This window comes from Panthera tigris, chromosome B1 (genome assembly GCF_018350195.1).
Source record: "Panthera tigris isolate Pti1 chromosome B1, P.tigris_Pti1_mat1.1, whole genome shotgun sequence".
NCBI lineage: Eukaryota > Metazoa > Chordata > Mammalia > Carnivora > Felidae > Panthera > Panthera tigris.
This window is the reverse complement of record NC_056663.1, coordinates 40,068,850-40,088,190: the sequence shown is the minus strand read 5'-3', so window position 1 is coordinate 40,088,190 and position 19,341 is coordinate 40,068,850. Positions and strand designations below refer to the sequence as shown.

At 36.2% G+C, this 19,341-nt stretch overlaps 1 protein-coding gene across 6 annotated transcripts in view; it reads right to left on the bottom strand.

The window, feature by feature from the left end:
* Positions 1-8,481: 8,481 nt before the first annotated feature.
* The window catches only part of RNF170 (ring finger protein 170), a 43,849-nt gene continuing 32,989 nt past the window's right edge, over positions 8,482-19,341 (bottom strand). For all 6 annotated transcript variants that reach the window (XM_042983353.1, XM_042983352.1, XM_042983350.1 and 3 more), the window contains 2 exons: positions 15,428-15,538; positions 8,482-11,371 (listed from right to left, as the gene is read on the bottom strand). In XM_042983353.1, coding sequence (XP_042839287.1) covers positions 11,102-11,371; positions 15,428-15,538 — 381 coding nt within the window. In that variant the 3' untranslated portion in view covers positions 8,482-11,101. The remainder of the gene's footprint in view (positions 11,372-15,427; positions 15,539-19,341) is intronic.

Sequence of the window (19,341 nt, the reverse complement as noted above, 5' to 3'; positions counted from 1 at the left end):
GTTTTCTATTTCTTATGTAAATTTTTCTGCCTTCGGATTATTGTCTGCATTATCTATTCAGTTGCTTAAACCGGAACCTTAGTTTTCTCACCCTCTACATCCGTTTGATGACGAGGATAATATAGAATAAGTAAATAGTTATTAAATCCATCCCTTTCAGTCTCTCTTGTTCTTGATCAGGCCCTCATGGCCTCTTACCCTCAAAGGCAGTAATTTCCTCCATGGTTTGCTGTGCAGGAAGTATCTGAATGTGATAAGTGCTTGTGAACTGAAGTCTATTTTAAGAGTTCACTGAAATTCTTTACTCATCAGTTGATTCAACAAATATTTACTGAACACTTGTTTTATGCACAAAGAGCTTGGGATACATTAGTGAACAAGACAAAGATTTCTGCCCTCATGAAGCTAATATTCTAGTGGAGGTTGGAGGAGGCAGAGAAGTCTGACCATATAAAATGTTGTCAGGTGAAGGGGGCTAGGTGGCGATGAGGGGATTGCAATTTAAATACAATGGATGGGACAGGCCTAATAGAAGAAGGGACTATTGAGCAAAGATGTGGAATGGGTAAGAGAGTTAGCTCTGAGGATATCTGGGGGAAGGGCCTTGCAGGCAGAGGGAATGGCTAAGGCAAAACTCCTGAGGCTCAGTGTCCCCAGCCTATACAAAGAACAGTAAAGGGTCAGTGTGGCTGGAGCAGAGTGAGCTAGGGGGACAAATATAAGGTCAGAGGAAACAGGATGCAGTCCTATGGGGACTTGTACACGAGGGTAATAAGGCTTTGACTTTTACTCTGAGATGGAGAACATGCTTTAAGCAGAGGAGTAGTGACCCAGTCTTTTAAAACGATCACTCTACTGTGTTGTATATAGATATCAGGGGGCAACTTAGAGGCGAGGACACTGGTAGGCAGGCTTCTGTAGTAACCTAGGTGAGAGATGATGGTGGCTTACACCTGGGTGGTAACAGTGAAGGAGTAAGAAGTGATCTTGTTATCTCTTCCTTATTCCCTTCCATTTCTTTATTAACCTTTATTTATTGAGTACCTATTATGGTGGCAGGCATTATGCTAGGTCTGGGAATATACTGGTGAGCAAGACTAACATTACCTATCTTCATAGAGCTTATCCTAGTGAGGGGAAGCCATACAATAAAAATGTGAATAAAATAACATTGTGCTGAGATGCCTGAATACATTACAATGTTATAAAGGTGAATGAGGTTAGAGGAGGGGTCACTACCTACTTTAGCTGGGGTAGTTAGGTAGTCTTTCTGAGAAGGGAACATTTTACTGAAAACCAAAGAATAGAAAAAAATCTAGTAATGTGAAGAATGAAAATAGGGAGGATGGGAAGAGCATTCTCCAGACAGGGAGTGTGTACTGGGGCCTGAGGCAGTTGTGAGTTCAGTATTTCCTGGGAACTGAATGGAGACTATGGTGTGAGCCAGGGGAAGAAGGGTATAAAATGAGGTTGAAGAAGTAAGTGACTTGTTAGTTTGGATTTTAAGTGCAGCAGGACGTCAACAAACCTTTTTAGGCATGGTAGAGACCTGATCTAAACATTTTTAAAGGCCATTCTGACTATTATGTGAAGAGTTTATCAGTGCAAGTGAGTAGCAGACCAATAAAGAGGCCATTGGAGGCAAGTAAGATAAGTTGGTAACTTGGATTTAGGTAGTGGCATCGGAGAAAGAATGACCAGGATTTGAGAGTATGTTGCAGGTAGAAACATCAAAACTTGCTCACAGATGGATATGAGAATGAGGAAAAGAATCAAGGTATTAAGGTTGACTTGTACTTGAATTTCTTCTGGCTTGAGCATTTACTGAGATGTGGATGGCCTTTAAGAAAGAGAACAAAAACTGCCAAACTACAAAAAATAAAAATAAATATATATTAAAAAAAGAAGAATAAGAGAGCAATGTAACCCCCACAAAACAGGAATTGTGAGATGGGAGCAATTTAGGAAGCAGGGTCATCAGCCATGGGGGTTGTAGGACTGGGGAGTGCCAGAAGAGAAAGAATGTATAGTTCTCAAAGGTTGGTAATGCAAGTTACTAAAGAAGCATGAAGGATCACCAGCCAGTGCAGAGTGCCCTTCTGAGGTTTGTGATTTTTTTTATTTATTTATTTTTGGGGAGACGGGTAGAGAGAGCAAATCCCTGAACCCAAGAACCATGAGATCACGACCTGAGCCGAAATCAGGAGTCTAATGCTTAACTGACTGAGATACCACACACCCTGGTTTGTGATAATTTTTAATCAGTGTAGAGTGAAACTAGTCAATTTAATGATTTTGGTTAGATTTCCTTCCATGAAGTTCTCCTTTGCTCCCCTTTTTTTCTGTTTTCTTTCTTCTAGCTATCTATAATTTGGAAGTGAAATCTACATTTTTATTATTGAATATAATCCTCATTTTTCCTTACTTCAAAATGGTAAATTGATCACGTAAATTGTATATAATTTTTAAAATATTAATTGAACTGAATGTTGAATTTTTCTTTCTAAAACACCCCCTAAATTAAATTTTCACTCTGCATGGCTTAAAAATTATTTACTTAATACAACAATAATTTTCACTTTTTCTAAACTAATTTACAACCATTGTCTGGTTTTCTTCTCTCCTTTATCCAGTTCTTCTCAACATTTCCTAAGGCTCACATAACTGTTCTCAACTTGTCAAAGGGTGACTGTGAGGAAACATTTTTACTTTCAAAGATGACCATCTGCCTTTTTAAAAAGTTGATAGAAACTATCCAAATGCCTGTTAATAGTTGAATGAATAAATTGTGGTATAGTCATATAAAGGAATACTATACAACAGTCAAAGTAAAGCTATGGCCCACAACAATATGGATAGTTTTTACACCCATAATATTGAAGTCACACAAAAGTAAATATGGAATCCTATTTTTTTGTAGAGTAAAAAAGGTAGGTAAAAGTCAGTAAGTTGTTACTTTGGGGGAGAGAGGCAATGAAAGGGGACTTACTGGATGGTGGTAATGTGTGTTTTGACTGAAGTGGTGGCTAAATAGTGTGTTCACTTTATGATACTTCATCATCTGACCCTGACGATTTAGAAAATCTCTGGTGTTTATTCTACTTTAATAAACTAAAGGTTTATTAAGCAAACAAGGGCTATATAAAATATGTAAAATTGCCTTTCTTTTAGAGAATGGGAGATATTTATATGCTCATGTGATGTCTTCATTTGGCTCCTTACCTAAGTATCAAAAATGAATTTATGTCTTAGCTTTATATGACCATTTAAGGGAATGAGAATAAATACAGGTAAGTTGAGGAAGGTTGGTTAGAAGTTTGATGTTTTTCAAAGTCTTAAGAGGCCAAGAGCTGGTTCACTTACTAATAGGCTTTTTAAGGAAATAGATAAATACAGTTTTTAAGGAAAAAAGAAAACCCTTGACATTAAAAGGATAAGTTGTGTCACAATTATTGTAGAAGGCTTAACTTTGTCTTCATGTTTGATAAACTGGAAAGAAGTAAGCCACTTGTTTTGACATAAGGACTGAACATGTTTTAAACTCACTGATCTCAATCAAACAGTTTAGATTTTAATTTCTATCTAACTATGCTTTCCTTTTCTATAAATTTTTATTAAAAATACCTAGCATTCATTCTCTCTGGCTCTCATTATCCTTATCTGTAGAATAAAAGCTATGGGACTAAATGAAGAATTTTTAATTTGAAATCCATGAATGCCAAGGTCTTTGAATCCTCTGAAAATGAAAGAAAATCATACATAGGTGTGTATATATGCATTTTTCTAGGGAGCTATCAGTAGCTTTCATCTGTTTTTGTAAGGTCCCTTCCACTCTGGTATTCTAGAATTAGTGAAACAAAGATTAGAGTAATTTTCATGTAGATACACAGATTTTCTCTAAGACTGATTAGAAGGGTTATTAGTGTTTTGATCTGAATATCAGGTATTTCAAAAATTTGTTTTTAAACAAATTGAAATGTAAACTATTAGATACACGTTTAAAATTTTTTTTAATGTTCATTTATTTTTGAAAGAGAGAGAGAGAGAGAGAGAGACAGAGAGAGAGAGAGAGAGAGAGAGAGAGAGGGAGTGGGGGAGGGGCAGAGAGGGAGTCACAGAATCTGAAGCAGGCTCCAGGCTCCGAACTGTCAGCACACAGCCTGATGCGGGACTCAAACCCATGAATCATGAGATCATGACCTGAGCCAAAGTTGGATACTTAACCAACTGAGCCACCCAGGTGCCCCTATACCAGTAAGTTTAAAACATCATTAGCCCTTAGCCCTCTCCTACATCACATAAACTATATTCCCCTCAAAAGGCCTACTACAGCTACGGGTGCCTGGGTGGCTCAGTCAGTTAAGCATCTGACTTTGACTCAGGTCATGATCTGGTGGTTTACAAGTTTGAGTCCACTTCGAGCTCTGTGCTGACAGCCTGCTTCAGATTCTGTGTCTCCCTCTCACTGCTTCTCCCCCACTTGCGGTCTCTTACTCTCTCGCTCTAAAAAAAAAAAAAAAAGGCCTACAGCTAAATACCACTAGTCTGAAAGAATAGGGACAGTGTCCAAACACGTTCAGTGTTTCTAACAAGGTGTTTACTCCTCTTGTGCACCCTTCTGGGACATAGAACAAGTCAGGAGATGCAGGTGGATGAAGAGGACAGCGACTGGTAACACTTCAAATTTGCTTGCAGTCAGTATCTCAATGCTTAAAACAAATACTAATGCCATGAAGAAAGTCTGGTTTGGGGAGAATAACAAAAGCTCAGTGATTGTCTTTATTCTATAATATAGCTTCCTATTAGTAGCCTTTAGAGCCCACTGGCCTGATCCTGGGAAACTCTTAAGTCTTAGAGCCATAAAAACTTGAGTGCCCTTTCCTATTCTGACCCACTCCCAGGTTTTTGGGTTGCTGTTTAGCAAAATAGAAGAGCCTGGAGTACATCAGTACATTTAGTATTTCAAAGAGTGGTGAAGGAAAGTGTTGGTGCAAACATAAAGACACAGACTCAGAAAAGAACATTTCAACATCACAAGAGAGGACAAAAACATATGGATCGTTTCAATAAATGTACAAAAACCATCTGGCAAAGTACAACATCCATTCATGATAAAAACCCTCAACATAATAAAGGATATATATGAAAAACCCACAGCAACATACTTAATGGTGAAAAACTGAGAGCTTTCCCCCTAAGGTCTGGAACATGACAACGATGTCCACTCCCACCACTTTTATTCAAAATAGTGCTGAAGTCCTAGCCATAGCAATCAGAGAATAAAAAGAAATAAAAGGCATCTGAATTGAAAAGAAAGAAGTAAAACTGTCACGTTTTGTAGATGACATGATATTACATATAGAAAACCCTAAAGACTCCAATATACTACTAGAACTGATGAATGAATATAATAAGGTTGTAGGATACAAAATCAATATACAGAAATCTGTAGCATTTTTATGTACTAATAATGAGGTAGCGGAAAGAAATTAAGAAAACAATTCCATTTATAATGGCATCACAAAGAATGAAATACCTAGGGATAAATTTAACCAAGGAGGTGAAAGATCTATACTCTGAAAACTATAAAACATGGATGAAACAAACTGAAGATAACAAGTAAATGAAAAGGTACACCATTCATGGATTGGAAGAATTAACATTGTTACAATGTCTGTACTACCCAAAGCAATCTACAGACTCCATGCAATCCCTGTGAAAATACCAACATCAGTTTTCACAGAACTAGAACAAATAATACTAAAATTTGTATGGAACCACAAAAGGCCCAGAATAGCCAAACCATGCTTGAGAAAGAAGAACAAGGCAGGAGGTATCACAATCCCAGACTTTAAGATATACTACAAAGCTGTAATACTCAAACAGTATGATACTGGCATAAAAATAGACACATAGATTAGTGGAATAGACAGCCCAGAAATAAACACACGATTATATGGTCAATATTCAACAAAGGAGGCAAGAATATGCAATGGGGAAAAGAGAGTCTTTTTTTTTTTAGTATTTATTTTGAGAGAGAGAGAGAGCGTGGGGGAGGGGCACAGGAGGGAGAGAAAGAGAGACCACCAAGTAGGCCCTGTGTTAGTGCAGAGCGCAATGTGGGCTTAATCTCAGGAACTGTGAGATTATAACCTGAGCCAAAATGAAGAGTCAGATGCTTAACTGATTGAGCCATTCAGGTGCCCCAAGACAGTCTCTTCAACAAATGGTGTTAGGAAAACTGGACAGCTATATGCGACAGAATGCAACTGGACTACTTTATGTCAATATATACAAAAACAAATTCAAAATGGATTAAAGACCTAAACACGAGACCTGAAATCATAAAAATCCTTGAAGAGAGTGTAGGCAGTATTCTCTCTGACATGAGCTATAGCAACATTTTTCTAGATATGTTCCCTGAAGCAAGTAAAATAAAAGCAAAAAAAAAAAAAAAAAAAAAAAAATTGTTGGGACTGTATCAAAATAAAAAGGTTTTTCTCTAAAATAATAAAATAATGCCCCTCTCCCCTGCTTACACTCTCTAAAAATAATAATAAAAAGCTGCTTCTATACTGCAAAGGAAACCAACAAGAAAAAAACCTACTGAATGGGAGAAGATATTTGCAAATCATCTATCCGATAAGGAGTTAGTACCCAAAATATATAAAGAATTTATACAACTCAACACCACAAAAGCAAATAATACAATTACAAAATGGGCAGAAGGCATGAACAGACATTTCTCCAAAGAAGACATACAGATCGCCAATAGACATGTGAAAAAATGTTCAACATCACTAAACATCAGGAAAATGCAAATCAAAACTGCAATGAGACATTACCTTACACCTGTCAGAATGGCTAAAATCAAAAGCCTGAGAAACAAGTGTTGATGAGAAGGAGAAAAATGAACCCTCTTGCACTGTTGGTGGGAATGCAAACTGGTGCAGCCGCTATGAAAAACAGTATGGAGGTTCCTCAGAAAATTAATAGAATTACCATGTGATCCAGCAATTCCACTACTGGGTCTTTACCCAAAGAAAATGAAAATACTAATTCAAAAAGATATAGGCACCCCTATGTTTAATGCAGCATTATTTACAATGGCTAAGATATGAAAATAACCCAAATGTCCACTGATAGGTAAAGAAGTTGCAGTGTGTGTGTGCGTGCATACATATATAGATGTATACACACATATATGTATACATGCACACACACACTGCAACTTCTTCAGTGTGTGTGTGCATATATAGTGTATATATATATATGTACATATATATATATGTATATGTGCGCGCGCACACACACACACACACACACACACACACACACACAAAATGGAATATTACCCAGCCATAAAAAAGAATGAAATCTTTCCATTTGCAACAATATGGATAGATCTAGAGGGTATAATGGTACGTGAAGTTAAGTCAGAGAAAGACAAATACCATATGATTTCACTCCTATGGAAGTTAAGAAACATCTAAGAAAGATATAGGCATCCCTATTTAACCAGAACTCTTAAATATTACATATCTATATAAAATATAGAGAACTGGTGGGGAGATGGGTGGGGGGATGGGTAGAATAGGTGAAGGGGATTAAGAGTACAGTTATAATGTTGAGCCCTGAGTAATGTATAGAATTGTTGAATCACTGTATTGTATACCTGAAACTAATATAATATTAACTGTATGTTAATTATACTGGAATTAAAGTTAAAAAAATAAGTTAAAAAAAAGAACCTTTCAGTTATCAAATATATACTCAAAAGAAACAGGAGTGGGGAATTAGGGTACAGGCCTAATTTCTAATTCACCTGTATTGTCCAGAATAGATTGTCCAGATTAAAGAATTTTCCTCAAGAACAAAACATTTCTGCTTTTTCAATTTAACAATATCGAAGCATAATTAATTAGAAATGTGATGAGGTACACTTGGGTGGCTCAGTCTTAACTCTTGATTTTGGCTCAGGCCATCATCTCTTAGATGGTGAGATCCAGTCCTGCATCAGGCTCTATGCTGACAGTGCAGAGCCTGTTTAAGACTAGCTGCCACCCCCCCACCCAACACCTCCCCTCCCTGCTCTCTGTCCCTCCCTCGCTTGTGCATGTGCACTCTTTCTCAGAATAAACATTTAATTTTTTTTTTAACGCTTATTCATTTTTGAGAGACAGAGACAGGGCATGAGCTGGTGAGGGGCAGAGAGAAAGAGAGAGGAAGACACAGAATTGGAAGCAGGCTCCAGGCTCTGAGCTGTCTGCACACAGCCCAATATAGGGCTCAAACTCATGGACTGTGAGATCATGACCTGAGCTCAACCAACTGAGCCACGCAGGCACCCCAACAAATAAACATTAAAAAAAAATAGAAGAAATGTGATGAGACATCAGATGTCCATTAGTGGCAAAGGAATGCTATTTCAGGAGTTCTGAATTTTAAAGCAAATATTATAAGAAAGGAATATAACACAAGTTTTTAATTTTAGATATGATGCTTTTATTCAAAAGAATATCCGCTTGACAACTTAAATCACAAAGTTTGGACCAAACCACGAGTCCGCTGAAATAGTCCTGTGAGGTATGTATCTGCACAGCCACAGGGACTGACAAAGTCTTTTCGTCTCTTGTTGCTCTCAAATGCTGAGAACTGTGGTAGCTGAAACCACTGTTCTAGTGGACAGTTATAACAATTATTTCTTCATCTTGTTCCCTACAGAGCTGCCCAAAGTTATCTTCTGCTCCTGGGGTTGGACAGTGTTTTTGTGAAAGTTACAATATTGCTATTTACAAAAATCCAAATAGTTCTTTTGATTTATATGATCTAACTCTGAATCATAGAAGTATTACTATGATGTTTAAAACACTGATTGACTACTTAAATACTCTCTCAGATCCCTTACATGTTTATTACCAGTGATCAGTAAAGAGGACATAATAAGCAGGTCTAAAATTCTGAGATGTCTACATGTTCCCTTTTTAGTTTAATAAGACTTCACTTTATATAGTGTTTTTGTATGTTACAAAGTTGGTACAATACACCTCTACCAGGAAAGTCTTAGAAGGAATTCCAAATATTACAATAAAATTGTAACTAGAAACATGACACGCGAAGCAGAATACATGCACAGAAAATTAAATCCTTTCCAAAAAATGACACTGCTGTAGCCCTACACCAAATCTGTAATTGGTGAAAAATCCATTTCTAGTCTGCTAAATGGTAGTACAGCAACCTCTTAACTCATTAGCTTTTCAACTTGTGACTGCCACTGAAATGTTTTCTATGAAGCATGCCACTGTCTGTATTAGACATTTGATTTGGAAGTGTAGAATTAGGATTCATGAAGTCTTGGTATATAACCTTTCTAGACCTTTCCTTTAAGATCACCTAAGTTATGGTACTCCAATGTGTTCTGAAAGACTTCCCAAGGATCCCACTTTCTCTCCTGCTTCCCCTCTCCATAACCTTCAGATCTACTTGAACCCATACTAGGGAGTCTACTAAGAGTATAATACCTGTTCAGTCACTTATTTGTGTGTGGCTTCAGGCAAAAAAACTTTGACCTGTAACATATGGGTTTCATCTGTGAAAAGGAAGGCCTTCACATAACTATCCTAACGATAAAATTAAAAGTATGGAAGAAATGCTTTAATTATAATGTGCTATATTTAAGCACTTTTTCTCTATGACAAGCAGCTTTGTCCTAGGCCCAAATTAGAAAACACTGTTACTGATACTTCATTCAGCATCTCATTAATTGATGACTAATTAGTCTGATGAACTTGAGAGAATGTGATAGATTTGGTTTTTCTCTCCCTATCACTACATAATGAGGCTCACTAATACATGAACGGACAGTATGACTATCAGTGACTGCAGGTAACAGATCCAACACTAACCCTTAGCATCAAGGACTAGTTCACAAATGAGCAGTTCACAAATGAGCAGTGCCACCTGAGGGAGTTACGATTTCATAACACTTATGGTTTTGAATATTCTAAACCAGAAAATTGCAGATGAGAGCACTGGGGACTTAAGCTGTAGCTATCAAAAAAGCAAGATAACTTTCTTATTGAATTGCCTCAGACATTTGCGCATTCAGTTACACCTGAGGAATCTGGGCTCTATGCTGCCATCTAGGGACAGTATTACAAAAGTTTTCTGACCAGAGAAAAGCAAATTTGGCCGTTTTGTTGGTATAGCTCACCAGTAATTTCTCTTGTCAAATTTAAATAGTGTTCCTTTACCCTCCTAATGTCTTTAATGCTCATTGCCATGAAAATCTACTTTCCTTAGAAATGCATCAAACTACTATGTGTCTGCAGTATTATAGAGGTTCCTGAAAAAAATTTCCCTTTACAGTTACTTGTATATACTATTCTTATAAAAGGACCAAACTCTTGTTTAAATGTCATAAGTGAGAAAATCAAGAGTGCTGACTGGAGATAAACGTCTTATATCTTATTAATTCTTCTATTGATTAAGAAGTGTCTTATAAGCTAGTATATGAAATCAAATTATAAACTTCAAGTTTATTCTTTCACTTTTAGCTGTTAGCAAACAATTATATCAGAATGGAAAAGCACAGCTGCTCCAAGTACATAAAACTTAGCTAGTACTGAAAGAAACACTGACTTTCCCCCAATATTGTACAATATTTTATTGTAACAAAAATATTTAGACGTATCTCATACCAATATATTACCATATAGGTACTCACTGAGAAGGATAAATTGGATAAACTGTAAAACAATATCTTACTATATACATCCAATTAATCTGAGTAATTTTTGGAAAAAAAAGATATAAAAATCATCCCTTTTTATATAATTCCATATTTTTTCCAGACACTTCATAGACAACACAGAATCAGGATATAATTGTAAATTATTATTATAATTCTAACCTTAATATTACAACCTGTACATGTAAAAATTCCAGTCATATATTGCTAGACATTTGCCAAATGAAATCAAATGTTTGTCATACAGTGGTTTTACGCTCGTATAATAATATTCAAATGCCATATGCTGCCATGGGTCCTTCTGTTTGATTTCACGTATTAGCTGAAATATTTTAGTAAACTCACATTTTTTCACCTGTTTAGTCTCTGTGTTATCACCTCTCGATACATAATAGAGATGTAGATGAGCAACAAAAAGATGACAAAGAAATCATCTAGAAAGCCTAGAATTCCAAACAAGGCTTCAGGTACAAAATCTAGAGGTGATATAAGATAGAAAAAAGCTCCCATTAAACAAAGTATTATCCTGATGCGGAACATCCAGAAAAGGCCCCCGACTGAAAACATTTCCCTGAATGCATGCCTCAGTAAAGTAGGTAGGTCCATAATTCTTTCCATAATCTGGCAGAGGAAAGAACAAATATGATTTGTCATCTAATATGTCAGACTTCAAAATAATATAATTTTCTTACTATGTGCAAACTCCGTTAACATGAGTTAGGAGTTTCATATATTTTCTAGTTACACATTTTACTTCAAACAGATCTTTCATTACTAGGTTCTTATAAAATAGATCTTATTGCAGATAACTGAAAGGCAACTAAAATGTCCACAAACTTGAAAATAGAGGATACAGTGAGGCAAAACTCAAGTCCTCTATTATTTGAATTAATAAAATAAACGAAATGAAGAACTTATCAAGTCTCAGCTCTGAAGTCAGACAGGTCTGGGTTTAAACTCCAAGTCAATCACCTTGGAGGAAGTTGTTTAACCTACTAGAGATCCAGCAACAACTAATGGAGTATGATATGCCACAAGGACTAGTAAGAACTAAAAGAGATATTGTATACAAAAGATCTTTATAAATTGCTAGACAATATATAAGTAGTATACGTTAAAGACACGGTAACTTGGAGGACTCTGACAGTCTAAGAACAACAATGAAAGGGACTCCATCTTAGGATGTTTATTCGGCTTAACTTGAGTTTAAGTGAATTACTAACTGCCACAGTGATTTTTGGAAAGCCAGACCCTACCTTTCTGAAAATGATTAAGTTTCTGAATATGTACAGAAACATCAATTACTGGGATTTTACATAAGTAAGCATAATTTTCACAGCTGAAATTTTACAAATTATATAAATTTTTGAAAATTGAAGGATTCAGAGAAATTAGAACCCTCATACACTACTGGTGGGAATGAATGGCCTCCTTGGAAACAATCTGGCAGTTCCTCTAAATGTTAAACATAGAGTTATAATATCAAGCAATTCCATAATGAAGTACATACCCAGGAGAAATGAAAACATATGTCCACAGAAAAACTGGTACACAAATGTTAATGGAAACATTATCCATAATAGCCAAAAAACAGAAACAATTCAAATGTCCATCAACTGAATGGATAAACAAAATGTGATATATTTGGCCACAAAAAGCAATGAAGTTCTGATAGATGTATTACAACATGGATGAACCTTGAAAACACTAAGCTAAGTGAAACAAGCCAAAGACAAAAGGCCAAATACCATATGATCCCATTTCAATGAAATGATGAAATATTCAAAGTAGCCAAATCTATAGAGACAGAAAGTAAATTAGTGGTTGCCAAGGGCTGGGGGTAGGGAACAGGAAAGGGGACAATGGGAAAGGATGGCTAAAGCTTTTGGAATGATGAAAATATTCTAAAAATAATTATGGTGATAATCCAATTATATTTACTCTGAATACATGAAAGACCATTGAACTCTATACAGGTTGCACTTTATGACATGTAAAATACATCTAAATAAAGCTGTTAAAATAAGTACTAGTATCTATTTGTATTGCTTCGAGCGAGTTAGTTTATCCTCTGACTGCAAACTTCTCATTTGTTTTGTGTAGTTTGTTTGTTGACTACATGATCTAGAAGGTCCTGTGTGGTAATGAACTACCATGACTTCTCAATATAACTTCTTTCTTTATCTCATTTCTCAGGGGCTAGGAGATGCAGAGAAACTGACCAAAGGAAGAAAGTCACTTCCTGTGGTCATTCCACTGTAACAGTTCAGCTATTTTTAATAATCTGTATAATTACTATATATCCAAGTCTAGGTATGTATCTTGTGTGTTTAACAAGTACCAAATGAGAGGGAGGGGGAGATAAAAATGGGAAGAACTATTTTCTAAGGAAACAGTTTTATAAACTCCACCAGATTATCTTATAAATCCTTTTTGGAAAACTGGTCACAAAAAACAAAATGGTCTTTTTAGAATCATTCCAAATGTTAATTTCCTATTCTTTATGGGAGAAACTAATATTGAAAGCAAGACAGGTGCACAACTTTCACAAAGTCTATAGTCAGTTACTTTAAATATTCTAGTGACCAGACAGGATATCTTTTGAATATTTTTCTGTCCTTTATCAGAGCTATTTGTTCACTTCTCAGATGGTGTCATTTATATAAAATCTATAATAAATAGATAAGAAGTATGAAATGGGTTATTAAGAAATGTTTATATATTAATCACAATCTTACTTCAACTTTGGAGGTGACAGAGTATCAAACTAAGAGCTAAATGTTTCTATTACACTATAATTTCATAACCTACAAAGATTTCTTATTTATTAAATATCTGGTATGTACCAAAAAAATAATAATTGAGCAATGGTATGCTTCACACTTACAAATATTAATATATATCTTAAAATGATTTATTTTTAAGGTCAGTGGTAGTTCTTGAATTTGGAACATGTGAATTTTCAAAGAATCATCCTATAGATGTTACTGCAGAATATGTAAAAAAAAATTGCTGGATGAAAAATAGCAGAAGAGGCTCCCAGATAACTGTGGATTAAATTTTCTTTTTGTTTAAACATCTAGAATATTTACCCTTTATCCACATGGGTATGCCTTTAAAGGTATATGACATCACAGTATAAGGAACATGTGCAAGGGTGCACAAGAGCATACAAGTGTTTAATACTGAAGCATTTTAACAGCTTATATTCTTGATGGAAAGTAGTAGTATCAATTCTTAAGGATAGCTTATTAATCTATTCAACAAATATTAAGGGCCTACTGTATCCCAGGGCACTGAAATTGGCAATGAGAATATAACAGTGAATATATAAACATGGTCGTTGCCCTTATGAAGCTTTTAGTTTACTGAGAAAAGGATACTGAACAAGATTTGAGTACTGTTTGTAATAAATGCTACAAAGGGAAATGTATAGAGGACAATAATAGAGAATACCTTAGCTGATCAGGGCAACCCTCTTTGAAGAAGGTCTATTTAAGAGCGACCTAAAGGATAAGAAGAGCAGAGGGACAAGCACCCCAAACCAAGGGGTCACATGTGAAAGCATTAGATGGAAAGACTTGGAGTGTATTTTGAGAGCTGAAAAGTGACTGGTGGAGGTGAAGCATTTTGGGTGAGGGGAAGGGAGGGACCAGGTCATACAGGGCTGTGTAAGCACAGTAAGGAGTTGGAACATTATTTCACAACATTGGAAGTTTTAAAATATAAGAATATCATGGTCTTATGTTTTCAAAATATCACTTGGGCTGCTGTGCAGAGAAAAAAGTCACAGTGAAGAGGCCACTTGCAGTTATTCTAAGCAAGAGATGATGGTGGCTTGGGCTAGTATGATGGCTATAGACACAGGACATTTTTATGAAATTAAAATGACAGGATCTCCCAAAAAGAGAGAAAAAAATGATACAACTTATTTATAGATCAGATGAAGGGAATGAGGGAAAGGAAATCAAAACAATTAAGACTGAAAAAAGAGCAAACTGAGTTGAGCAGACAAGCAATTCAATACTGTACATGTCACGTTTGAGGTGCCTATGGAACATCCAAGTGGATATGGAAATGTATAGCCTAGAGCTCAGAGGAGAGGTCTAGGCCCTCCATATAAATCTGTACTTAGAATATTCTGATTTTTGAAGTACATAGTCATGCACATATTTCTAAAATTGTTAGATTTTGAAAAAACTGGAATGAGTCAGTAAAATGTGATAATCTATCAAACGCCTTTTTTGGGAGGAGGAGGTAAACTGTAAAATGAACGTGTTCTTTAAAAATCAAATGTTTTTGAGTAGCTAAAATGATATACCAAAAAAACTGCCTAACACCGAGGGTTACTTAGGAAAACATTTCAAAGAGGAAACCAGGGTAAGTAAAAAAGAGGAAAACACAACTGTAAAACTTTCCAGCAGATCTCAAGTTATAAGCCTCTTTTATAAAGACTTTTATAATCCTTTTTTTTTTTTTTTTTAGACAGAAAACTGTAGTTCTTCGGAAAGCTGTAACTCAGTGATTGACAACAATGATGAAGTTTGTTAAAACTTTACCTAAACACATAAACAATGAGACTCTTTTACAGTCAAAGAATACTTGTTGGTAAATCTCACCTCATCAAAGAGAAGTATCATTATACTGTAACTTTGCACCTGCTATAACATTACTTACAGATCTGGGCTGCCCTGAGAATCTCCGGTTATAATCATTAATATCTTGACGCAATGATACAACATCCTGAGACTGTTCATTTTCACCAAATACTGTTAGCAGTAAAGTTACCTGTATATTACAAAAAACAAACAAAAAAACACTGTTAAACCTTTCTGCAGCATTAATTTTTTCATTTTGTGTTATTATTCAACAGAATGAGAAAAGCTTCTAAATTTATATTTCACTCATTTCCTTTAATACAGGCAACATGGGGAAGAAAGTAAGTTATCATTGCCTTACAATAAAATCCAATGCAAAATGTAATCTGAATTCCTATAAAATCAAATGTGTACCTTAACCAAACACTGGTTCTAATATGTTCCAGTTCACACCAGGGATAAAGCCAGTAGTTCTCTGTTTGAACTAACAAATATTTGAAGATACAAGAACTGAAAAAAATATTCAGGGGCAAAGTGACATAAAAATATATATCACTCTGAGAGAGAAAAATTAGGGAAGTTGTTTTTTTGTTTTTTTGTTTTTTTTTTTTTTTTTTTTGAGGAGGGGGGGTTTGCATGCAGGGGAGGGGCAGAGAGAGACAGAGAGAGACAGAGAGAGAGAGAATCCCAAGCAGGTTCCATGCTGTCAGTACAGAGCCCAACATGGGGCTCGATCCTATGAATGGTGAGATCATGACCTGAGCTGAAATCAAGAGCAGGACACTCAACCAACTGAGCCACCCAGGTACCCCTGGAATTTCTTTTTTTGATCAAAATTATTCTTCAACCTCACTGGTATTTGAAATATCTTTGAATGCTACCAAACAGAATACAGAGATTAAGTTATTGCAGGGACCCACTCTCAAGCACCCATCCCTACTATAATCAAAAAGGGTAGGGGCACCTGGGTGGCTCAGTTGGTTGAGTGTCCAACTTCAGCTCCGGTCATGATCTCATGGCCTGTGAGTTTGAGCCCCGCATCAGGCTCTGTGCTGACAGCTCAGAGCCTGGAGCCCACTTCAGATTCTGTGTCTCCCTCTCTCTGCCCCTCCCCAGCTCATGCTCTGTCTCTCTCTCTCTCTCTGTCAAAAATAAATAAACATTAAAAAAAAATTTTTTTTTTTAAAAAGGTAATTTGTGACACTGTAATATAACACAATATTTTTAGCCTGGTTTCCTCCATGGTAAAGGTGAGTATACACAAATATCACAGGAACATAACTGGGGTAATCTGAAGATGACAGTACCCTGAAAAATCAGTATATTTAAAAATACAACAATGTCTATAGAAATGCTAAATGTATGATGAGATACAAATGGGAAGGAGCAGTAACAGATTTAGGTTTAAATCATCTAGGTGTTTTTATCCTTCATCAGTTCAGCTTTCCAAACAGATGCTTTCCAAACTCAGATGCTTTCCAAACAAAGGACTGACAAAGAACTGTAGGTGGTAGGAAAGCAGGTACAGCCTGTTTTCACAAATATGTTAATAAAAATGCATCTTTCAGTAAATAATAATTGAGTACCTATTGTGGGCCAGGCACTGTATTAAGGGCTACATGTACCCCCAAAATGAAGACATAGCCCTGCCCCTTGCTAACCACAACACCCAAGATAGAAGGGGAGGCAGACCTGTTCAACAGCCTGTTACAAGGCACTATGGTGGAGGTTACAATGATGCTTCAGAGGAAGGACTTCTGCTTGGGGTGCTCAGAATACTGGAAACATAAGCTGGCCCTTGAAGTGCAGGTAGGACTAATGGTATGTTAGCGTATACATTCAGGAAGAGAAGTGGTGAGTATGTTACAGTCGGAAGCAGCAGCCTATGCACTATTTCCAGCGAAACAGGATGGGGAGCAGGTATCTGCCACCTGTCTTGCTTCTAGGATGAATTATTCTACAGTTAGGGAACAAAAAGCTATTATATAAAAACAATTTTATCTCCACCTTTTTAGCCTCTAGCAATTTATGGGTGATCCAAAGGATATCACCTGCTAATACATATACACCCTATGAAAAGCCATGGATAGAGCCAAGAAGGGGACAGGTGGTGGAACTAGCTCTTTAATGCTAGACCTATGGCCTGGTCTCAGTGTTGCTGGCAGATAGCTAAAGATTATGAGAGGTGGTACTGGCAAATAAACTTCAGTGTTGACTGCTTTGTGTCACATATTAAATCAGCCACAGAGGCAGTGCCCAAAAAAAAAAAACAAAAACAAAAACAAAAAAGATTTTCCTCCTGCCATGTGCTACAAAGTCAAATGTGAAAGACGCAGAATTTGGGAATGTACAAGCAAGGAGGAAAAAAGATAAAGCCCTGAACCTCTCTCTCTACAGCAAAAAGGGAGGCAGTAATGGGGGTAAGTGGATGGCCAGAACAAAGGTTGTACGTATCTGTGCATGTGCATTCATATAACAATAAGTCCAAAAATCAGACAAAATTAAACAATAATCTTAGAGATGCATGCTAAGGTAATAAACCTATAAAGAAAATCAAGGAAATGCTTATCATAAAAGTCAATAGTAGTTGCCTCTAGGAGATGTAGGAGAGTAGAGATTTGGAAGGGGTCCCGAAGAAATTTCTGGGGGCTGTTGGCCAGTTTCTACTTCATCTGAGTGGTGATTATTGAAGTGTTGCTTTGTGGTAATTCAATAAGCAGTACTTCTTTGTTTTGTGTATGTCTGTTATATTCTACCAAGAATTTTTAAAAAATTGTCACCTCTTCTATCATTTTGTTTATTTTCTGATCTCTGTGGGTTTATACCTTTACAAAATGTCTTGTTCTTTTAGTGGGGTGGCAAGCAATAGTAAATATGTGTGTTCAATTTGACATCTTAACTTGGAAGCTCTCTATCCTTTTTAGGACTTCATTTTGCACTTTGGAAGACTTCCTAAGGAGCTGCTGTCTTTTTCATGTTCATAACTCATTACTAGAAAGGTATTTTTATTTTAATTTTCTTAATGTTTATTTATTTTGAGAAAGAGAGAAAGACAGAGTGTGAGCACGGGAGGGGCAGAGAGACAGGGAGACACAGAAACCAAAGCAGGCTTCAGGCTCTGAGCTGTTAGCACAGAGCCCTATGCGGGGCTTGAACCCACAAACTGTGAGATCAGGACCTGAGCTGAAGTCAGACACTTAACTGAGCCACCCAGGTGCCCCAATATTATTTTAAATGAGAAACAAGTATATAGGAAATTATGAAAAAATAGTATACAACTGTTAGAATGTTCTGTTTTACTATATTTGCTAATTAAAAAACTAAGACTTAATTTCCTCGGGTTTTTCAGTATTTTGTTTTTCCAGTTTGTCAAAGAAATTGAGAAAATGTGGCACATATCATCTGTGCTAACATTTCAGTCTTTAATATATGTTTATAAAAACTGTCTCCCTCCTGAAGTAGCTTCTGTACTAACTATAATGGTCTGATCTGTTCTGGATAATGTAATGTGGTTATGTCTCCAAAAGAGACATTTTATGAGACTGATGCGCTGCCCGCTGTGCTAAGAAGGCACCTTAAAACAGACATTTTAAAAAATTATTATCCATCATAGAAAGCTACCTACACCCTCACTGGAGAAGGGCAGATTAAAAATAAATAAAAAAGGAAAAATATTTTTTCAAAAGAAGTATACGTAGGGGAAATATCTGTTTAAGCTTGATTAGCTAGTTCAGTTATTCCTTTGCTAGTATTATAATAAAGACTTATTAGAATTTTAGGGAGGATTCATTTAGCAGCTGTTTTTTATTACAACTAAAGGATTTCAAAGGGAATTTCTTTCTTTTTTTTAGTGTCTGTAAGACATTAAAAAAAAATAATGGATGGATGTCTGGGTGGCTCAGTCAGTTGAGTGTCCAACTTGGTTTTGGCTTAGCTTATGATCCCAGGGTTGTGGAATTGAGCCCTGCATCAGGCTCTGCACTGAGTGTGGAG